Source organism: Coregonus clupeaformis, unplaced genomic scaffold (genome assembly GCF_020615455.1).
Source record: "Coregonus clupeaformis isolate EN_2021a unplaced genomic scaffold, ASM2061545v1 scaf0479, whole genome shotgun sequence".
In the NCBI taxonomy this organism is placed as follows: domain Eukaryota; kingdom Metazoa; phylum Chordata; class Actinopteri; order Salmoniformes; family Salmonidae; genus Coregonus; species Coregonus clupeaformis.
The window spans coordinates 75633-100000 of NW_025533934.1; the positions used below are offsets into that span (position 1 = coordinate 75633).

The 24368-nt window shown below is 42.9% G+C and overlaps 1 protein-coding gene across 2 annotated transcripts in view; it reads left to right on the plus strand.

Annotated features, from left to right (window-relative positions):
- The first annotated feature begins 165 nt into the window (after positions 1 to 165).
- The window catches only part of tmem237a (transmembrane protein 237a), a 26094-nt gene continuing 1891 nt past the window's right edge, over positions 166 to 24368 (plus strand). The window contains exons 1-9 of one of the 2 annotated variants that reach the window (XM_041872239.2): positions 166 to 856; positions 1833 to 1907; positions 13748 to 13882; positions 21089 to 21185; positions 21641 to 21795; positions 22084 to 22198; positions 22614 to 22805; positions 23087 to 23160; positions 23311 to 23398. In XM_041872239.2, the coding sequence (XP_041728173.1) occupies positions 823 to 856; positions 1833 to 1907; positions 13748 to 13882; positions 21089 to 21185; positions 21641 to 21795; positions 22084 to 22198; positions 22614 to 22805; positions 23087 to 23160; positions 23311 to 23398 (965 nt within the window). In that variant the 5' untranslated portion in view covers positions 166 to 822. The remainder of the gene's footprint in view (positions 857 to 1832; positions 1908 to 13747; positions 13883 to 21088; positions 21186 to 21640; positions 21796 to 22083; positions 22199 to 22613; positions 22806 to 23086; positions 23161 to 23310; positions 23399 to 24368) is intronic. The other variant, XM_041872240.2, reaches the window with a different exon arrangement.

Genomic DNA, 24368 nt, shown 5'->3' on the forward strand with positions numbered 1-24368 from the left:
ATGCCCTGGTTAGTAGTCCTATTCCATGCCCTGGTTAGTAGTTCTATTCCATGCCCTGGTTAGTAGTCCTATTCCATGCCCTGGTTAGTAGTCCTATTCCATGCCCTGGTTAGTAGTCCTATTCCATGCCCTGGTTAGTAGTTCTATTCCATGCCCTGGTTAGTAGTCCTATTCCATGCCCTGGTTAGTAGTTCTATTCCATGCCCTGGTTAGTAGTTCTATTCCATGCCCTGGTTAGTAGTCCTATTCCATGCCCTGGTTAGTGGTCCTATCGTTATTTATTTACTCCTTGACGAGCACGATCCAAAATGACTGAATTAATACTGTAGATATGTGATTGTGTTGGTGATGTCAGCAAACTATCAGCTGATGTGGTGCCACCCTCTCGTGGTGCCAGCTGATGTCACCACAGTGTCATCACTAAGCCCTTGTATACGTGAGAAGCAGACTAACCTGCATGGCCTGTTAGGAGAGATAATAGGATTTAGTTCCTATAGACCTAAATGACTCTAATGGGGTAGTGGCCTCTCTCCTCTCTGGACAGCTAGCCAACCGATAGGCTGTCGCAACCTAATCAACTTGCTTACAGCCAACCAATAGGCTGTCCCAACCTAACCAACCTGCTTACAGCCAACCGAAAGGCTATCACAACCAACCTGCTTATCCTCGGGTCAATCTAAGCTGTTTCTGAGAAGAGACAGTCTCATCTCAGTACTAGGAGACGTACCGGTCGGAGAGGGAAGCCAAGAAGTGGTACCTTTTGGATGATTGAAGTGGACTTTTGTTGATTGTATCTGATATTATTGTTGTTGGACTCTTTTCATGTTTGTTGCCGAGCGCAGTCAAGACAGAGCCGGTGAGTAGGTCTGTCTGTCTGTGTTTGTCGTGTTGTCTGTCTTGTGTTGTTACTCTGAAAGACACGTTTCTTTGTTTACCAGACTGTCTATACGACATACTTACTAAATGTACTGTACATGTCACACGTACACTGAGTGGACAACACCTGCTCTTTCCATGACAGAGACTGACCAGATGAATCCAAGTGAAAGCTATAATCCCTTATTGATGTCACTTGTTAAATCCACTTCAAATCAGTGTAGATGAAGGTTAAAGAAGGATTTTTAAGCCTTGAGACAATTGAGACATGGATTGTGTATGTGTGTCATTCAGAGGATGAATGGGCAAGACAAAATATTTAGGTGCCTTTGAACGGGGTATGGTAGTAGGTGCCAGGCGCACCGGTTTGTGTCAAGAACTGCAACGCTGCTGGGGTTTTTCACGCTCAACAGTTTCCCGTGTGTATCAAGAATGGTCCCACCACGCAAAGGACATCCAGCCAACTTGACGCACCTGTGGGAAGCGTTGGAGTCAACATGGGCCAGCATCCCTGTAGAACGCTTTCGACACCTTGTAGAGTCCATGCCCCGACGAATTGAGGCTGTTCTGAGGGCAAAAGGGGGTGCAACTCAATATTGGGAAGGTGTTCCTAATGTTTTGTACACTCAGTATAGATTGAATACATAGACTTGCATTTGTTTAGTCTGTTCAGGTGTCTGCAATGTCTATTGTGCCACTGCCCTCAGATACCTTATCTAGGTATGTTAATGAAGTCCCCTGTAGCTCAGTTGGTAGAGCATGGCGCTTGCAACCCCAGGGTTGTGGGTTCGTTTCCCACGGTGGGCCAGTATAAAAAAATGTATTCACTAACTGTAAGTCGCCCTGGATAAGAGCGTCTGCTAAATGACTAAAATGTAAATGTAATGAGCTGCTAGATACTAAAACCTTGTTAAGAGTTTGATCAATTAACTTAATTGTTTGATTGATCCATCCAGACGTGATGCCAGTCACCAAATCAACCAAGAAGAAGAAATTGAAGAAGGAGGCCAGTGATGTGGAGGACACAGAAGGTGGGTGGGCTGATAAGGAATACGTACTATGCTTAAAGGGCCAATCCGCAGTTGAAACAATAACAAAGTTGCCACCCCGCCTCTGTTTTGGTAAAAAAAGATTGCTGTTAACCAATCATCAGTTATCTGAGTCAGGGCAATAAAAGTTGAGTGCCGTTCCCTATATGCATCCTGAAAGTCAGTAGTTAACTTGTTCTCTGAAAAATAGCATTGTATTTGTTCAAACACAATTCTCTCCATCAGTTTACTAAGAACAGGCAACAAACGGATTGGGTGGCTGTTAAGAGCCAGCAAAGGGTGCTTTACTATTTTCAGGCACTTTAATTACTTTAGCTTACTTCAACGCCTGTGGACACACACACTCCATTAGGCTTTGGTTAAAGATACAGTCTGCTACTACATTCTCAATCGTTTCCCATCAAGGTTGGCTTCTCATTACTGATGGATAACAATAGTTTTTCCACCTCCCCCACACTAACTTGACCAAATTCAAAACAGCAATCCTTCTCTTTCATGATTAGACATTTTATACATAAATATGATGGTTCACTGTTCAATGTTGTCATTTCACTTCTCAGTTTTTCCACTTTATTAGTGAAATAGTCATTGAAATGATTGGCAATATCGGAATGTTTTGTTATAAATGAACCATCAACTTCAATGAACAATGGAGATTCATAGATTTTTTTCTGCCCGTGATATAATTTAAGGTTCTTCTATTTCCATTGTGTTTTATGTCATTTATCTTTGTTTGGTAATATAATGTGTGGGAACTGTCTGGTGAGAATATTCTGGGGACATCATAAAAGATATGTTCCCAAAACACAAACACTGTCCAGTTGTGCTGATGATTCTACAATGTTTATTTTAGGGTGCAAAAAACATTCACCTGATGTAACAAGAACGATCCCAGAACACATTTCATCTGTTCTTTAATAAAGGTTCCCAAAATGTTTAATTAGGTTGTGGGAACAGTCTGGTGGGAACATTATGGGGACATCACAAAATATATGTTCCCAAAACACAAAAACTGTCCAGTTGTACGAATGATTCTACAGATGTTGGATCTTAACTTTGATCACTCTTTTGACGCAGAGTATTTTTCCTGTTGCATCATGAAATTCAAATGAGCCTCGTGAATTCTTGAAAATGAGCAGTTATCTTTTCTCTCCATGCGGAGGCAGTCGAGTCATCAGGCCTGCCATCAAAATAATATTTTATCTCGCTCGCTCAAACGCTACTCCTAGGTCCTATTACTGCAAAAAATAAATAAAATAAAAAGATCTGTAATGCAACCATGCACATCAACAACCGTGGTTTTATATCGCTTAATAACACAATATAGATATTGGTCTCCACTAGGCTACAAAATACAAGAATCAAGTGTATTCTAAGGTCAAAGTTGAGTTCAATCATGGGGTTGTCTAGTGGTTAGGGCCGCTGCCTTCAGCAGGCCCATATAGGCCTACCATGTCAGCGTGGGTTTGATTCCGGCCCACACCGTCTTGTGTGAAAAGCCCACAGGAGGCCGGCCGTTTCCGAGATACTGGAAACAGTGCGCCTGGCACCAATGATCATACCACGTTCAAAGTCACTTAGGTCACTAGTTTTGCCCAGTCTAACATTCAGTGGAACAGTAACTGAATGCCTCGATGCCTGTCTGCCTGCTTTATATAGCAGGCCATGTGATTCACTGTCTGTAGGAGCAAACCATTTCCATGAATGGGGTGGTGATTCTTCAAGAATCAATGGTTACATATCATTAATTTGATAAGTCCAAAAATGGATGTAGCAACTGCTGATTGTACTAGTTACAAATTTAGTTTGGTAATTCTTTACACCTTATGGTAAACTTTGACAGCAAATAAAAAGGACAACTTTTGATTTGACATTAATTAATTATTTAAGCCTGCCAGAACCATCTTGCCGATGTCCTCCAGCACAGGTAGTCTCCAATGAAGACTGTACAGTTTCAATTACGGTCTTATTCTAAGTTGACTTAATATTTATCAATGTGCTTAATTTCATAAAAAGGTAAATGGTATGAGACATTCAAATAATTTTACAATTTCAATAGCATTTAATTTCACAATATTATGTGATGGTGAATGCGTACTAAAAAGATTTACACTGGACCGACCGGTTGATCTAGCTAATGTTAGCTAGCTAAAGTTACATGGTTGACACTGCAGCTAGCTAGCGCTAAGCCAGCTCATCTAGTAGCAATCTAATGTGATAGCTGTTTAGCTATTGCCACCCGCATCTGATTAATCTGTTCACTCTTTATGCCAATGAAAAGGTGGCTAGTTAGCCAACACGCAGAGATCATATGGGGAGCTAAAAACAGGAGATGAAACTTTGTCTGTCAGCTTCTGGGTTAGCCAAAGCTAACTAGCTAGTCATTTCATTCGCCCTCAAAACACAATTGCAACAGCAGAATTATATGACATTATTACATTTAGCAGACACTCTTATAAGAGCAATTTTACAGTAGTTAGTGCATACATTTTCATACTTTTTTTCCATACTGGTCCCCCGTGGGAATCTAACCCACAACCCTGGTGTTGCACACACCATGCTCTACCAACTGAGCCACATTGGGAAATACTTAGCTTAATCCAGAAATATATAATATTGCAAAGGCAGAAGGTAATTAAAGTGCAACTTACCTCTGATCGTATCTAGCTACAAACCCAACAAACAAAAATATCCTCAGGAGAGAAGATGTGCGCTTTACTCTAAGAGCCGTGGTGGAGATACAGGGTTTGACGGACAACTTTGAGAGCCAATGGACTTAAGAGTTTTGATGACAAGCTATTTTGAATACATTTCATTGGTCAAGGGGTCGTGAAATGTTCATAGAGACGTAAAGGGGACAAAAATGAAATTCACAACATTTTGAGTTACGAGGTTCAAACAGCGACGATATAATAATATAGTAAAATATAACGGAGTAAAAAGTATGTTTCAATCTATTATTATTATTACAGTCGTTTACTCTCATTGTCCTCAATGGCGGCAGGTAGCTTAGTGGTTAAGAGCGTTGTGCCATTAACCGAAAGGTCGCTGGTTCTAATCCCAGAGCCGACTAGGTGAAAAATCTGTCGATGTGCCCTTAAGCAAGGCACTTAACCCTATTTGTTCCCGTAAGTCGCTCTGGATAAGAGTGTCTGCTAAATGACCAAAAAAAAAAAATGTTTTTGAAAAATATTTCCAGCTCTCTCCCTTTTGATAACCACTCGGCGTGAATGAAAAATGTAATGCTCTGATCCAATGGAGACGTCATAAAATACCTGATTACTTCTTATCCGTTGTGCAACTAGCCTACAGATGTGTCTATCCAGAGCTCACTGGGAAACTCTGAGGGCCCACAATATTTTATACAATGCTGTAAGTTTACTGGCGCGAGCTTTAGGACCGTCCCAGTTGATAGTTGATAAATGTTTCAAGTTCGCTGCAGACAGGCCATGCATAGCCAATGTGATTTATAGGATATTTCTTTTTATCAGGATATTTTCTACCTGCAGGCTGCAATGTTTTTATTTGTTGGCTTTATGTAGGCTATTTTTACATAGTTGGCAATGGCAACATAAGGTACTTTTATATTTGTATAATTTTCATTTAGATTTAGATATATTTTAGATTAACCACTTGACAATGATTTTGAGATACGAAGACTTTATTATAAATGAAATGAAACTGTTCCACAAAAATGTGCATATGAAAATCATAATTGGCACGCAGATCGGTAGAAATGGTAAGAATAAATTGGCACTCCAAATGGAAAAGGTTGCCGACATCTGGTGTAGCCTATTACCGGCAACTTCAGGAGCGTAACGGCAGAATCTGGCTATCTTGATCTCGGGCTCCCTCTTGAGTCATTTGTGTGTCTTAATTATTGAATCAAACAGCATGCTTAAAGCAGGGTGTAGCCTATTACCGGCAACTTCCAAAGCGGAATCTGCGAAGGCCAGCAGGAGCAGGAGGCGGAAGGTCGGGTTTGGCTATGTGGTTTGGCTATGTGGTTTGGCTATGTGGTTTGGCTATGTGGTTTGGCTATGTGGTTTGGCTATGTGGTTTGGCTATGTGGTTTGGCTATGTGGTTTGGCTATGTGGTTTGGCTATGTGGTTTGGCTATGTGGTTTGGCTATGTGGTTTGGCTATGTGGTTTGGCTATGTTGATCTTTGGCTCCCTCTTGGGTCATTTGTGCGTCTTAATTATTTAATCAAACGGTGTGCTTAGAGCATCAGACAAGCTCAGTAAATATAGTTGATTTTATTAAGACACATTGGGTGTGTCTATATATAGAAAAATACACGTTTAGACATTTTTACCGATTGGTAAAAAGCCCTACTTGCCTTGAACATACATTACCAGTCAAATGTTTGGACACACCTACTCATTCCAGGGTTTTTATTTATTTTGACTATTTTCTACATTGTAGAATAATAGTGAAGACATTACAACTATGAAATAACATACATGGAATCATGTATTAACCCAAAAAGTGTTAAACAAATCAAAATAGATTTTATATTTGAGATTCTTCAAATAGCCACCCTTTGCCTTGATGACAGCTTTGCACACTCTTGGCATTCTCTCAACCAGCTTCATGAGGTAGTCACCTGGAAGGCATTTCATTTAACAGGTGTGCCTTCTTAAAAGTTAATTTGTGGAATTCCTTTCCTTCTTAATGCGTTTGAGCAGTTGTGTTGTGACAAGGTAGGGGGTGTATACAAAAGATAACCCTATTTGGTAAAAGACCAAGTCCATATTATGGCAAGAACAGCTCAAATAAGCAAAGAGAAATGACAGTCCATCATTACTTTAAGACATGAAGGTCAGTCAATACGGAACATTTCAAGAACTTTCAAAGTTTCTTCAAGTGCAGTCGCAAAAACCACCAAGCGCTATGATCAAACTGGCTCTCATAAGGACCGCCACAGGAATGGAAGACCCAGAGTTACCTTTGCTGCAGAGGATAAGTTCATTAGAGTTGCCAGCCTCAGAAATTGCAGCCCAAATAAATGCTTCACAGAGTTCAAGTCACAGACACATCTCAACATCAACTGTTCAGAGGGGACTGTATGAATCAGACCTTCATGGTCGAATTGCTACAAAGAAACCACTACTAAAGGACACCAATAAGAAAAATAGACTTGCTTGGGCCAAGAAACACGAGCAATGGACATTAGACCGGTGGAAATGTGTCCTTTGGTCTGGAGTCCAAATTGGAGATTTTTGGTTCCAACCGCTGTGTCTTTGTGAGACGCGGTGTGGATGAACGGATGATCTCCGCATTTGTATTTCCCACCGTAAAGCATAGAGGAGGAGGTGTTATGGTGTGGGGGTGCTTTGCTGGTGACACTGTGTGTGATTTATTTATAATTCAAGGCACACTTAACCAGCATGGCTACCACAGCATTCTGCAGCGATATGCCATCCCATGTGGTTTGGGCTTAGTGGGACTATCATTTGTTTTTCAACAGGACAATGACCCAACAATGACCCAACACACCTCCAGGCTGTGTAAGGGCTATTTTACCAAGAAGGAGAGTGATGGAGTGCTGCATCAGATGACCTGGCCTCCACCATCCCCCGACCTCAACCCAATTGAGATGGTTTGGGATGAGTTGGACTGCAGAGTGAAGGAAAAGCAGCCAACAAGTGCTCAGCAAATGTGGGAACTCCTTCAAGACTGCCAAGCTTACTACAGCCCTTCCTACGCTGGTTTGTACTTGGGTAAATGGGTAAATGACTTCATTTAGGATCCTTCTAATAACCATTTCTCTGACCGGATTATATGGTGGGGACGCTATATTGATGATGTTTGCCTGTTTTGGTCCGGCTCAGAAGATGAACTTATTTCCTTCCACCAATACCTTAACAGCATTAATCCTAACATCAAACTAACTATGGAGTACAGCAAGGATAACGTTCATTTTTTGACAAAGGTTGTTTGCACACATCAATCTTTAAGGAAGCCTACAGATGGGAATACTATTCTGAGGGCAGACAGCTTTCACCCCAAAAGGCTAAAAGAGAATATTCCATATTTCCAAAGAGTCCGCAGAATTTGCGATCAGGAAACAGACTACAGTGTCAAATCTGCTGAGTTGGAGAATCGCTTCTTGAATCGGGGTTTCAGCGTTCAGGTCCTGAAAGAAGCAGGTATAAGGGCTGGATTACTTGACAGAGAGAACTTGTTTGCGAAGGGGAGCGCCTCGTGATACATCAGAGAGAGTGTATTTTGTTACAAAAGCAGCACTGAAGCAGAGAACATTAAAATAATCATTAAAAATAATTGGGGAATCATCCAAAGTGAGTATTTTCCTGAGCCACCAGTCATAAGCTTTAAGAGATGTCCTACCCTAAATGACAAATTAGTTCACAGTTATCTTCCGGGTGACTCTCAAAAAACTGAGGCTTGACCACAAACCCAAGGGCTCTTTTAAATGTAACCAGTGCAACCATTGCAGAAATATTGCACATCAAAAAGTATTTTGTTGACACAGCTTTCAAAATGGAGTATTACGTCAAGCATTTCATTAACTGCAAAACCACTCATGTCATCTATAGATTGGAATGTCCACAGTGCAAGGTGTTCTACATCGCACGGACAAAGAGATGTCTTCCAGACCGTTTAGCGGAACACAAGTACGCCATACGGGGTAGGCAATGAAGACTACCCCATGGCAAGGCACTACAAGTCCTTACACCATGGTAACCCTGGGTATTGATCATATTCCGGCCTCTATTAGAAAAGGGGACCGTCTAAAAACAATTAAACGTTTTTGGATTTACAAACTACAGGCCCCTAAATACCCTGGATTAGATGTGGATTTCTCCCCCTTCCTGTAGGGTTGTGATAGGTCCGTTTGCTGCCATCTAGTGGACATTGCCCTCAGCTATCATTTACATTTACAGTCATTTAGCAGACAATCTTATCCAGAGCGACTTACAGGAGCAATTAGGGTTAAGTGCCTTGCTCAAGGGCACATCGACAGATTTTTCACCTAGTCGGCTCGGGGATTAGAACCAGCAACCTTTCGGTTACTGGCACAACGCTCTTACCCACTAAGCCACCTGCCGCCCCCATGTTTAGACAGTTCATTATATACGTTTTACTTCTAGTAAATCCTAATTACATTTTAGTCATTTAGCAGATGCTCTTATCCAGTTAGTGAGTGCATACATTATATATATAAAAATTTTTTTTCATACTGGCCCCCCCGTGGGAATCGAACCCACAACACAACTGAGCTACATCCCTGCCGGCCATTCCCTCCCCTACCATGGACGACGCTGGGCCAATTGTGCGCCGCCCCATGGGTCTCCCGGTCACGGCCGGCTACGACAGAGCCTGGATTCGAACCAGGATCTCTAGTGGCACAGCTAGCACTGCGATGCAGTGCCTTAGACCACTGCGCCACTCGGGAGGTTATGTTTTGCTGGTTTCTAGTGTACTATGGAATATATCGCTTTCTTATTATTGACACTTTCAACTTTGTAACCACTCCCTCTTCAAATTAGGGCTAATTGGAAAAGCTGTTCAAAAGAGGACATTGTATTATTTCTTTGTACTCCCTGACGAAGGCCATGCAGCCGAAACACGTCGGATTAAAAAAAAAAACTTGTTTCTATTGAACATGACATACTAATAAAGGCATTTTAATTAATTATATGAAGAGTGCCTTGGGCCTCCTTTCTTTTGAACTCCTTCAAGACTGTTGGAAAAGCATTCCAGATGAAGCTGGTTGAGAGAATGCCAAGACTGTACAAAGCTGTCATCAAGGCAAAGGGTGGCTATTAGAAAAATCTCAAATCTCAAATATATTTAGATTTGTTTAACACTTTTTTGGTTACTACATGTTTCCATATGTGTTATTTCATAGTTTTGATGTCTTCACTATTATTCTACAGTGTAAAAAATAGTGAAAATAAAAGAAAAACCCTTGAATGAGTAGGTGTGTCCAAACGTTTGACTGGTAGTGTATAATAAACCAGTTGATCTAAAACGGATTTTCCCGAACGAAAAATGCATCTACTCCCTACAAATATCAGAATTCACAAGAGACAAACTATAGACTGCACATAACCTACATAGGCTACTTGAACTGACGACCAGTGGACCTGCAGTCTATTGTTATAGCCTACTATCACCGCTTCCAGCTTACAGTCATGTGCGCATACATTTTTACGTATGGGTGGTCCCGGGGATCGAACCCACAACCCAGCGATTCTAAATATTCAATGTTCAGTCAAATCCTCCTGCAGGATTATTTTCCTCCTGTGACGAAAGGGGTCAAATTAAGATCTGACATTCTAGAACACATTTAATCTGTTCTTTAAAAGGTTCCCAGAATGTTTCATTAGCTTGTGGGAACAGTCAGGTGAGAATAATAATAAATAATATGCCATTTAGCAGACGCTTTTATCCAAAGCGACATACAGTCATGTGCGCATTCATTTTTACGTATGGGTGGTCCCGGGGATCGAACCCGCTACACTGGCGTTACAAGCACCATGCTCTACCAATTGAGCTACAGAAGACCACAGAGAACATTACATTTACATTTTAGTCATTTACCAGACGCTCTCATCCAGAGCGACTTACAGTTAGTGAGTGCATACATTATATTTTTTTCATACTGGCCCCCCATGGGAATCGAACCCACAACCCTGGCGTTGCAAACGCCATGCTCTACCAACTGAGCTACATCCCTGCCGGCCATTCCCTCCCCTACCCTGGACCAATTGTGCGCCGCCCCATGGGTCTCCCGGTCGCGGCCGGCTACAACAGAGTCTGGATTTGAACCAGGATCTCTAGTGGCACAGCTAGCACTGCGATACAGTGCCTTAGACCACTGCGCCACTCGGGAGGGGACATAACATAAGATATGCTCCCAAAACACAAAAACTGTCCAGTTCTGCAGATGATTCTACAATGTTTATTTTATGGTGTAAAAAACATTCACCTGATGTTACAATAACGATCCCAGAACACATTGTCTGTTCATTAAAAGTTCCCAGAATGTTTCTTTAGGTAGGTAGGGCCAGTTATTGTCATGCAAAAGCCTGCCGGTCTCACGGTAATTGACCGTTAATTAACATAAACATGTTTAGCATCACCAGGCCTCAGCGCATTCAAGCTGCATACAAGCCGCATACAAGCTGCATACAAGCCGCTGCCTTTGGAACATCTACATTAAATAAGTATAATATATAAATTGAATATACATCATAACAACAAATCCAATTTATTTTATAGTACAGTGCATTCAGGAAGTATGCAGACCCCTTCCATTTTTCCTAATTTTGTTACTTTACAGCCTTATTCAAAAATGGATTAAATTATTCATTTTTCAGCATCAATCTACACACAATACCCCATAATGACAAAGCGAAAAAAGGTTTTTAGACATTTTTGCAAATTTATAAAAAATAAAAAAACATACCTTATTTACAGAAGTATTCAGACCCTTTACAATGAGACTCGAAATTGAGCTCAGGTGCATCCTGTTTCCATTGATCATCCTTGATGTTTCTACAACTTGATTGGAGTCCACCTGTGGTAAATTCAATTGATTGGACATGATTTGGAAAGGCACACACCTGTCTATATAAGGTCCCACAGTTGACAGTGCATGTCAGAGCAAAAACCAAGCCATGAGGTCGAAGAAATTGTCCGTAGAGCTCCGAGACAGGATTGTGTTGAGGAACAGATCTGGGGAACTGTACCAAAACATTTCTGCAGCATTGAAGGTCCCCAATAACACAGTGGCCTCCATTTTTAGATGGAAAACGTTTGGAACCACCAAGACTCTTCCTAGAGCTGGCCGCCCGGCCAAACTGAGCAATCGGGGGAGAAGGGCCTTGGTCAGGGAGGTGACCAAGAACCCGATGGTCACTCTGACAGAGCTCCAGAGTGCTCTGTGGAGATGGGAGAACCTTCTAGAAGGACAACCATCTCTGCAGCACTCCACCAATCAGGCCTTTATGGTAGCCACTCCTCAGTAAAAGGCACATGACAGCCCGCTTGGAGTTTGCCAAAAGGCCCCTAAAGACTCTCAGACCATGAGAAACAAGATTCTCTGGTCTGATGAAACCAAGATTGAACTCTTTGGCCTGAATGCCAAGCATCACGTCTGGAGGAAACTTGGCACCGTCCTTACGGTGAAGCATGGTGGTGGCAGCATCATGCTGTGGGGATGTTTTTCAGTGGCAGGTGACTGGGAGACTAGTTCGGATTGAGGGAAATATGAACGGAGCAAAGTACAGAGAGATCCTTGATAAAAACCTGCTCCAGAGCGCTATAAATATTACTTTCAGCACTTCTAAGGGCGATTTGAAACACATATCTTGCATTGTTTGCTATTGGATTAACTGGTAGTTAAAACGACTACATTGAAAATATATCATTATGTTGTGTTTTGGTGATTAAACCAATGTTGTCATTACCTTTTACAATAAACTTATATTTTGAATCAACGGTTGTGTGGTGTGAGATGTTTACAATGCAAATGAATGCGCAATGACAGGTTTTGAATTAAAGACTTGATGCGTTACAAGGGCGACGAGTTTGGAGTTTTGTGCTAAGAGTTGTGAAAATGTTATGAGAACATTAACCACAACCTAACGAATGTTCTGGGAACTTTCACAGAAACAATTTTGCGTTTGCTGGGAAAACATTACTCGTACATTGTGTTATTACATCTGCATTGCTTGCTGTTTGGGGTTTAGGTTTTCTGTAGCACATTGAGACATCTGCTGTGACGAGATCCTGAGGCCCATTGTCGTGCCATTCATCCGCCGCCATCACCTCATGTTTCAGCATGATAATGCACGGCCCCAATGTCGCAAGGATCTGTACACAATTCCTGGAAGCTGAAAATGTCCCAGTTCTTCCATGGCCGACATATACACCAGACATGTCACCCATTGAGCATGTTTGGGATGCTCTGGATTGACGTATATGACAGCATGTTCCAGTTCCCGCCAATATCCAGCAACTTCACACAGCCATTGAAGAGGAGTGGGACAACATTCCACAGGCCACAATCAACAGCCTGATCAACTCTATGCGAAGGAGATGTGTCTCGCTGCATGAGGCAAATGGTGGTCACACCAGATACTGACTGGTTCTCTGGTCCACACCCCTACCTTTTTTTTAAGGTATCTGTGACCAACAGATGCATATCTGTATTCCCAGTCATGTGAAATCCATAGATTAGGGCCTAATACATTTATTTAAATTGACTGATTTCCTCATATGAACTGTAACTCAGTAAAACCTTTGTGTTTATATTTTTGTTCAGTGTAAAACATAAAACATAATATAAATATTGAAAATGATGTCTTGCATAAGACCCTAACTGGAACTTAATGGGTAAACTAAAATCTAAAAACTTAAATAGCAAACTAAAGCCGGTTTGCTGGGATGACATCATTTCCAATTAACTCTGAACTCCTCCAACTATTGACACCAGTTTGGCGCCGAAACATTTACATCAAACACATAAATTAGTTAAAATAATAATAATAAAAGTGTGTAAACATTGAAAGGATATTTTATGCTGAAACAAGTTGATTGGTTATATTTAGGATAATGTTTTACAGCTTTGTCATTCTATTTTGTATATTAATATGAATATTTATTTTTTATACTTTACATGTTATGAAAAATTCCATAAAATCCTAAAGGTTTCCACAATTCTGCTACTTTACTGGTAACCCGTTGCCATGTCTGTATACTGGTAACCCGTTGCCATGTCTGTATACTGGTAACCCGTTGCCATGTCTGTATCCTGAACTAACAGTGTCCTCCTCGGCTACACAGGCAGCCCCCCAGAGCCAGGTATTGAGATGGAGGTGCTGGCCAATAGGAGGCCGTCAGAGACCGTTCCTTTGACCCCTGAACCACAAGACGTCCCACCACAGAAGAGGAAGAAGAAAAAGAAGGCTCAGACCCTAGGTACTGTTAGCATAGATACGGTTACCATAGGTACCCTGTTACCCTATATACTGTTACCATAGATACTGTTACCATAGGCACTGTTACCCTATATACTGTTACCATAGGTACTGTTACCATAGGTACTGTTACCATAGGTACCCTGTTACCCTATATACTGTTACCATAGGTACTGTTACCCTAGGTACCCTGTTACCATAGATACTGTTAGCCTAGGTACCCTGTTACCATAGATACTGTTACCCTAGGTACGGTTACCCCAGGTACGGTTACCATATGTACAGTTACACAAAGTACTGTTACCCTAGGTACTGTTACCAATGTCAAGCCCTGCATGTTTTTTTCAAGTCTCATGGAAGGTAGGCCTACATTGAATACCACACATTGGCTGCTACTGTAGGCTGAACGATAGAACAGCTGTTTTCATGTAAAGATGTTATGGGATGTGTTTTTCTCCATTGTTTTTGATGGTAGGCCACTCTGGTAGACCTACAGTGGCTTGCGAAAGTATTCACCCCTCTTGGCATTTTTCCTATTTTGTTGCCTTACAACCTGGAATTAAAATTGATTTTCGGGGGGGTTTGTATCATTTGATTTACACAACATGCCCACCACTTTAAAAATGCAAAATATGTTTTATTGTGAAACAAACAAGAAATAAGACAAAAAAACAGAAGACTTGAGCGTCCAAAGTCAATACTTTGTAGAGCCACCTTTAGCAGCAATTACAGCTGCAAGTCTCTTGGGGTATGTCTCTATAAGCTTGGCACATCTAGCCACTGGAGATTTTGCCCATTCTTCAAGGCAAAACTGCTCCAGCTCCTTCAAGTTGGATGGGTTCCGCTGGTGTACAGCAATCTTTAAGTCATACCACAGATTCTCAATTGGATTGAGGTCTGGGCTTTGACTAGGCCATTCCAAGACATTTAAATGTTTCCCCTTAAACCACTCAAGTGTTGCTTAGCAGTATGCTTGGGGTCATTGTCATGCTGGAAGGTGAACCTCCCAGTCTCAAATCTCTGGAAGACTGAAACAGGTTTCCCTCAAGAAATTCCCTGTATTTAGCGGCATCTATCATTCCTTCCATTCTGACTAGTTTCCCAGTCCCTGCCGGTGTTCTCGGGGTGATGAGAGGTGTTGGGATTGCGCCAGACATAGCGTTTTCCTGGATGGCCAAAAAGCTCAATTTTAGTCTCATCTGACCAGAGTGCCTTCTTCCATATGTTTGGGGAGTCTCCCACATGCCTTTTGGCGAACACCAAATGTGTTTGCTTATTTCTTTCTTTAAGCAATGTCTTTTTTCTGGCCACTCTTACGTAAAGTCCAGCTCTGTGGAGTGTACAGCTTAAAGTGGTCCTGCCTTACACAGGAAGCGGCACAGGTCCTAATCCAGGCACTTGTCATCTCCCGTCTGGATTACTGCAACTCGCTGTTGGCTGTGCTCCCTGCCTGTGCCATTAAACCCCTACAACTCATCCAGAACGCCGCAGCCCGTCTGGTGTTCAACCTTCCCAAGTTCTCTCACGTCACCCTGCTCCTCCGCACACTCCAATGGCTTCCAGTTGAAGCTCGCATCCGCTACAAGACCATGGTGCTTGCCTACGGAGCTGTGAGGGGAACGGCACCTCCGTACCTTCAGGCTCTGATCAGTCCCTACACCCAAACGAGGGCATTGCGTTCATCCACCTCTGGCCTGCTGGCCCCCCTACCTCTGCGGAAGCACAGTTCCCGCTCAGCCCAGTCAAAACTGTTCGCTGCTCTGGCACCCCAATGTTGGAACAAGCTCCCTCACGACACCAGGACAGCGGAGTCACTCACCACCTTCCGGAGACACTTGAAACCCCACCTCTTTAAGGAATACCTGGGATAGGATAAAGTAATCCTTCTACCCCACCCCCCTTACCCCACCTCCCAAAAAATAAATAAATATGTAAAGTGGTTGTCCCACTGGCTATCATAAGGTGAATGCACCAATTTGTAAGTCGCTCTGGATAAGAGCGTCTGCTAAATGACGAAAATGTAAATGTAAATGTCTATGGACAGATACTCCAATCTCCGCTGTGGAGCTTTGCAGCTCCTTCAGGGTTATCTTTGGTCTCTTTGTTGCCTCTGATTAATGCCCTTCTTGCCTGGTCCGTGAGTTTTGGTGGGCGGCCCTCTCTTGGCAGGTTTGTTGTGGTGCCATATTCTTTCAATTTTTTAATAATGGATTTAATGGTGCTCCGTGGGATGTTCAAAGTTTCTGATATTTTTTTATAACCCAACCCTGATCTGTATTTCTCCACAACTTTGTCCCTGACCTGTTTGGAGAGCTCCTTGGTCTTCATGGTGCCGCTTGCTTGGTGGTGCCCCTTGCTTAGTGGTGTTGCAGACTCTGGGGCCTTTCAGAACAGGTGTATATACAGTGGGGAGAACAAGTATTTGATACACTGCCGATTTTGCAGGTTTTCCTACTTACAAAGCATGTAGAGGTCTGTAATTTTTATCATAGGTACACTTCAACTGTGAGAGACGGAATCTAAAACAAAAATCCAGAAAATCACATTGTATGATTTTTAAGTAATTAATTTGCATTTTATTGCATGATACTGAGATCATGTGACACTTGGATTGCACACAGGTGGACTTTATTTAACTAATTATGTGACTTCTGAAGGTAATTGGTTGCATCAGATCTTATTTAGGGGCTTCATAGCAAAGGGGGTGAATACATATGCACGCACCACTTTTCCGTTATTTATTTTTTAGAATTTAATTTCACTTCACCAATTTGGACTATTTTGTGTATGTCCATTACATGAAATCCAAATAAAAATTAATTTAAATTACAGGTTGTAATGCAACAAAATAGGAAAAACGCCAAGGGGATGAATACTTTTGCAAGGCACTGTACATTATGATGAAATAGCCACAGCAGCCTACTTGGCCACTGTTAAAACTGTAACTTAAAGTGGGTACAGCCTCAGTGGCACATTTCTATTTGAGGGAACATTGCCTGTGTGTATTTTCATTAGTCATCATGTATCTTACTTATCCAACACAACTATCACACGCTCGCAGCATCCAGAGCCTATTTTGAGAAGGATTTCTCCCGCAGCTCTCAGCTGGAGTAAAACATCTGCTTTTATAAGACCATTCATTGCGCAACAATTCTAAATGCAATGGCGTGTTAAAAACAGTTTTGGTGCACAATTAAATCGAGCTACTATTTTTATTTCTCAACTGTTAATTAAAGCACGCCTCCCATTCACAATTCAGACAACAGGCTATCGGCGAGTCACTCACCACTTTAAAATGTGAGCTGGAGGCAGTAATTTGAAAACATACATAATTGTTTGAAACCTGAATGTTTTATTTAATATGAGGCATGTCTTACCTTATTTCAAAGTAGCCTATAGGCCAAATCTAACCAGGGAAATGTGGAGGCAATTTTTTAATAAAAACTTCATAGGCGGCGCATCAGTTTCAAGTTTGGGGAAGCTTACAATTTATCCTACCAGTTCTACCGTTTTGCCAGTTATGATTTTCATATGCACATTTTCGTGGAACAGTTTTATTTCAATAATAACGTTTTAGTTTCTCAAAATCATTGTCATGTGGTTAATCATAAAAATCGGAATTAAAATGATACTCTGCCACATGGATACACCATGGATACTCTGCCACATGGACACATGGATACTCTGCCACATGGATACATGGATACTCTGCCACATGGACACATGGATACTCTGCCACATGGATACACCATGGATACTCTGCCACATGGATACACCATGGATACTCTGCCACATGGACACATGGATACTCTGCCACATGGATACATGGATACTCTGCCACATGGACACATGGATACTCTGCCACATGGATACACCATGTTCCAATGGCAGCTAAAGAAATGAGCACATAGAACTCATAGCCTCTCAAATCAAATCAAATGTTGTTACATGTGCCGAATACAACAGGTGTAGACCTTAGCATGAAATGCTTACTGACAAACCCTTAACCAACAATGCAGAGTTAAGAAAATAATTACTAAATAAAGTTTAAAAAAGTAACACAATAAAATAACAATAGCGAGGCTATATACAGGGGGTACCGGTACCGAGTCAATGTCCGGGGGCACCGGTTAGTTGAGGTAATTGAGGTAATATGTACATGAGCTCCAGTTGGGTTGTGGGTTCGTTTGGAGTCGCTCTGGATAAGAGTGTCTGCTAAATGACAAAAATGTAAATGTAAAAATTGGTAAAGTGACTGTGCATAGCAGCAGAAGTGTAAAAAATGCAAATAGTCCAGGTGGTCATTTGATGAATTGTTCAGCAGTCTTATGGCTTGGGGGTAGAAGCTGTTAAGGAGCCTTTTGGACCTAGACTTGGCGCTCCGGTATCGCTTGCCATGCGGTAGCAGAGAGAAGGTGGCTGGAGTCTTTGACTATTTTTTGGGCCTTCCTCTGACACCACCTAGTATAGAGGTCCTGGATGGCAGGAAGCTTGGCCCCAGTGATGTACTGGGCCGTACGCACTACCCTCTGTAGTGCCTTGCGGTCGGAGGCCGAGCAGTTGCCATACCAGGCTGGGATGCAACCGGTCAGGATGCTCTCGATGGTGCAGCTGTAGAACTTTTTGAGAATCTGGGGACCCATGCCTAATATTTTCTGTCTCCTGAGGGGGAATAGTTGTTGTCGTGCCCTCTTCACGACTGTCTTGGTGTGTTTGGCCAATGCAGCAGTAGGCCTATAACTTGCTCTTTCACACCGAAGATTGGTGATTATCGAGAGGGAGATTGTTGGAAATATTTTTCTAATAGCTTTCTGTAAAGAACTATAGTTTTAATATATTTTCATTCGCAATGGATGTACAAAATACACTTTCTTACTTTTCTGCGCAGCAGGCCAGGTACTTCTGTGCATGCTCAGACATGCACGCTCCCTCAACATTATCAGGACAGAGAAACCAGACACATGCTCATTGCTCACATGGAACGCTCCAAACAAAAGACAATGAAAAAATGGACAAAACTCGTAACTTATGGTTATGAAATGAACCAAAACTTGTTTCTCGCAAGTGTAAACTTGTTTTCTCACGTTTCCACTCTGAGAATGAGAATGTTAAATTACTGTAATTAATACATGCATTAACAGAAATGTATGTAACCAAATGACAGGGATTAACGGTACATTTACTACTGGTGACATATGTAATGGGGAATTGATCAAAATACAAAATCAAAGGGCAAACAATTCACACAATGAAACAATGATTATCTGGAGACAGCTGAGCCATTCTGGAGAGAGACACTCCTATATCTTCACCACACACCCCTCCCCTTCTTCCTGTCTCAACATTTTAAATTATACTCAAGACACATTATCTTCACACATATTTTAGATGCTTTTCACTGACAGCTGCAACTCAATAATCAGCTAGGCTTATTGCCATGCGCGCTGCCCATATTGCGGACTTCTCAAATAAGCAGAGGCCTACGAGCTTGTGATTTGAAACAATCCACAGCAAAAAAAATTAAGAAGTTAATGATTCTCGATTCCTCTTTTATTTAACCTTTATTTAACCAGGTAAGCCAGTTGAGAACAAGTTCTCATTTACAACTGCGACCTGGCCAAGATAAAGCAAAGCAGTGTGATAAAAACAACAACACAGAGTTACATATGGGGTAAACAAAATGTACAGTCAATAAAAAAATCAAATTTGTAAGTGGCTCTGGATAAGAGCGTCTGCTAAATGACGTAAATGTAAATGTAAACAATAGAACATTTATACAGTGAGGGGAAAAAAGTATTTGATCCCCTGCTGATTTTGTACGTTTGCCCACTGACAAAGAAATTATCAGTCTATAATTTGAATGATAGGTTTATTTGAACAGTGAGAGACAGAATAACAACAACAAAAATCCAGAAAAACGCATGTCAAAAATGTTATAAATTGATTTGCATTTTAATGAGGGAAATAAGTATTTGACCCCCTCTCAATCAGAAAGTTCTGGCTCACCAGGTGTCTTTTACACAGGTAACGAGCTGAGATTAGGAGCACACTCTTAAAGGGAGTGCTCCTAATCTCAGCTTGTTACCTGTATAAAATACATCTGTCCACAGAAGCAATCAATCAATCAGATTCCAAACTCTCCACCATGGCCAAGACCAAAGAGCTCTCCAAGGATGTCAGGGACAAGATTGTAGACCTACACAAGGCTGGAATGGGCTACAAGACAATCGCCAAGCAGCTTGGTGAGAAGGTGACAACAGTTGGTGCGATTTATTCGAAAATGGAAGAAACACAAAAGACCTGTCAATCTCCCTTGGCCTGGGGCTCCATGCAAGATCTCACCCCGTGGAGTTGCAATGATCATGAGAACAGTGAGGAATCAGCCCAGAACTATACGGGAGGATCTTGTCAATGATCTCAAGGCAGCTGGGACCATAGTCACCAAGAAAACAATTGGTAACATATTACGCCGTGAAGGACTGAAATCCTGCAGCGCTCGCAAGGTCCCCCTGCTCAATAAAGCACATATATAGGCCCGTCTGAAGTTTGCCAATGAACATCTGAATGATTTAGAGGAGAACTGGGTGAAAGTGTTGTGGTCAGATGAGACCAAAATGGAGCTCTTTGGCATCAACTCAACTCGCCGTGTTTGGAGGAGGAGGAATGCTGCCTATGACCCCAAGAACACCATCCCCACCGTCAAACATGGAGGTGGAAACATTATGCTTTGGGGGTGTTTTTCTCTACCAGCTGAGCTACAGAGGACCACAATGTTCTAGAGCTTTTGTATAATTTCAGCCAGTAGTTTTGAGAGTAGTGCTCACAAGCCAAAATGAGTCCCTGAAAATTGTGCACTACATCATCAATATGAATAATCAATAATTTATTCATACAATGTGTTAGGAATTTGTAAGCGCTTAAGACCCTGGACTGCATCTTTAATCTGTGTCTCAGAAAACTGTCCCTATATGTCTAAGGCTTTTATCTATCCAACTACAGCCAGCACAAAGAGTCTAGACTGTAATCAGCTGGTTGCCGCTGGACATAGTCGCTGGACATAGTCGCTGGACATAGTTGCTCATCGTTAGTTGGTCCTGATTTAACACAAAGAGTCTACTCGATAAGTAGTTGGCTGTACTTGGATAGATGCATAGAGAGCCTTTAAACCTCTCTCATCTCCTTGTGTATTTGTGTCTATCTATTTCAGACATGGAGGAGCCGGAGCTGGTGAACGGGGGTGGGGTGGAGCAGCACACGGACGGGGAGGAACAAGTCGTCACCCGGACAAAAACCAAGAGGAAGAAGTCAGTGCTGCAGTACCAGATCCTCCATAGTTTGGTACCAGATCTGTTTGGTACCAGATCTGTTTGGTACCAGATCTGTTTGCTACCAGATCTGCTTGGTACCAGATCTGTTTGTGCTGTTTGCAAACCCATGTGGTCATTGTGACCATAGGAAAACAGCACAACCAGATCTGGGACCAGGGTAGACCCACCATATCTGTGGTGCTGTATGCATGCATGCAGGGGGGGCTCTGTAAAGCAACTGCTGCAGTACATACGGGATGAATCTAACATTCAGCATTCGAACTATGGTGGGGTTCCAGGACGCCTATATTGAATATGTGTTTCAGGAACCCCCCTTCAATATGACTTAATGATCTGTTGACAACACATCCGCAATGTAAGCAACCTGGAACGTCTCCATAATCTCGATCTTGACGCCTTACTAACTGCACCCGCCTTCTTTTCCACAACAGGAAGTCCAAGATTGACATGCATTACACCAATGACCTGGGTGTGGAGGATGGTGACATTGTCAGTGGTCTGCACCATGCTATCCCCCAGCATTCCCTGTTCTCTACTCCTCTGGGCCACAGCCAGCCTGTCGGAAAAGTGTTTGTGGAGAGAAACAGTGAGTGTCCTCTCTCTCTCTTATCTTAACATAAGATCGGAGCGTACAACCAAATCTTGCTGCATCGGCAAAACAAACCCAAACAATGGTACAATGGCGCTGAAAACTCTCAAAAAAGTATTTAACTTCTTAAAGTAATCACTAGTCCTGGAATAATAAACTATTTCAATGGAGAGCATGCTTCGTAGTCCAGGACTAGACTGAATCTGTGTCCGGGAAATTGGCCCTCCCCTTTTGAATTCAGACCCTGTTCAGGCGCTAACCAGTTTGTTGTCTGAGTCCCTTCAGGGCGTTTCCAGCCAACTGACCTGCCCAAACACAGTGCACATCTGGAGGACTACATGGAGGCCACGCCCCTCTGGACAACCAGGGATGTAGCCATGAGAGTACACAGTGGATTCAGGTGAGTGACATGCCCTTTGCAGAGGCTTGGATGTGATTACTGCCCAGTGGTGCAGTGGTCTAAGGCGCTGCATCGCAGTGCTAGCTGTGCCACTAGAGATCCTGGTTCGAATCCAGGCTCTGTCGTAGCCGGCCGTGACCGGGAGACCCCATGGGGCGGCGCACAATTGGCCCAGCGTCGTCCGGGGTAGGGGAGGGAATGGCCGGCAGGGATGTAGCTCAGTTGGTAGAGCATGGCGTTTGCAATGCCAGGGTTGTGGGTTCGATTCCCACGGGGGGCCAGTATGAAAAAATAAAAATAAAATAATAATGTATGCACTCACTTAACTGTTAGTCGCTCTGGAGAAGAGCGTTGACTAAAATGTAAAAAAATTACTGACACTATCTAATTCTCTCGTGTGTCTGTGTCTCTCCAGAGTGATAGGTCTGTTCTCCCATGGCTTCCTGGCTGGCTATGCAGTGTGGAACACCGTGGTGGTGTATGTGTTAGCTGGGGAGCAGTTCACCACCCTCCCTAACCTGCTGCAGCAGTACCACTCCTTGGCCTACCCTGCCCAGTCTCTCCTCTACCTACTGCTGGCTATCAGCACGGTGTCCGCCTTCGACAGGTAAGGATGGCATGGATTACAGAGTTTAGAGACAGACTTTCCGTTTCTGTGAGCACTTCGATATAGAAACGTTGTTGTTCTCGTGTCGGAGGTTGGTCTAGTGGTCGACACAACCGCCTCTGGACTACACATGCCCTCCAACAGCGCCGCGGTTTGAATCACAGTAGTACCGGTTTCTTCTTGTAGTCTACCTATCCGTCTGTCTCATGGCCATGCTCTGTGTCGCAGGGTGAACCTGGCTAAGGTATCCGTCTGTCTCATGGCCATGCTCTGTGTTGCAGGGTGAACCTGGCTAAGGCCTCCATGGCTCTGAGAGGGTTCCTCACCCTGGACCCGGCTGCTCTGGCCTCCTTCTGTAAGTTCATCTTCTCACTAGTTTATAACAACATCCTATGATCTGTTGCCCCTTCTCTTAGTAACCCACGTACAAGGACAAAGACAAAACATTCTGTGAGATATGATGTACATAACAAAAAGTCTCCTTCCTTCCCTTGTGGTTTTCCAGTGTACTTTACAGCGCTCATCCTGTCTCTCAGTCAGCAAATGACCAGCGATCGCATCAACCTCTACCCCACTGCCAACGAGACCCTGTGGTGAGCACCGCACAGCTCCCTGGTCTAGGTCTAAAATGGCAACCTATTCCCTATATAGTACTGCGATCACTAGGGTCTATCAGTCATTTGTTGCGTTCCAAATGGCACCCTGTTCCCTACATAGGGCACTAGTTTTGACCAGAGCCCAAAGGGAATAGGGATGCCAATTGGGATGCAGGTATTATTGTCTCTCAGACTGTTACTCTGACACATGGCTGTAGACTGCTATCGGGTTACTAACACTGAAGCTTCAGAAAGCTATTCAGGACACCTACTGTGTTTTTCCTGATGACTCCCTTTCCCTTTGGAAATATGACAAAACATCAACAACAAGTGTAAAAAACACTGTTTATATAACAAAGAGCACAAGTTACAACAGATACATTATTTAAAGCAGAACAGCTGAGTACAGTATAGTAGAATGGATACATACAACTGGACATGTGAACACAAGCCTCATCATAGGTCACCTGTTACGTCCCCTTCCTTCTGTAGCTAGGGCAGTCCTAATTACCTGCAGGAAACGGTCTGAGCCCCTCTCTCTCTCTCTCTCTCTCTCTCTCTCTCTCTCTCTCTCTCTCTCTCTCTCTCTCTCTCTCTCTCTCTCTCTCTCTCTCTCTCTCTCTCTCTCTCTCTCTCTCTCTCTCTCTCTCTCTCTCTCTCTCTCTCTCTCTCTCTCTCTCTCTCTCTCTCTCTCTCTCTCTCTCTCTCTCTCTCTCTCTCTCTCTCTCTCTCTCTCTCTCTCTCCCACCCTCCCTCTCTCTCTCCCCCACCCTCCCTCCTTCTCTCTCTCCCACCCTCTCTCTCTCTCGCTCTCTCTTCTCTCTCTCTTTGCTCTCTCTCTCTCACTCTCCCCCTTCTCTCTCTCTCTCTCCCCCTTCTCTCTCTCTCTCTCTCTCCCCCTTCTCTCTCTCTCTCTCTCCCCATTCTCTCTCTCTCTCTCCCCATTCTCTCTCTCTCTCTCCCCATT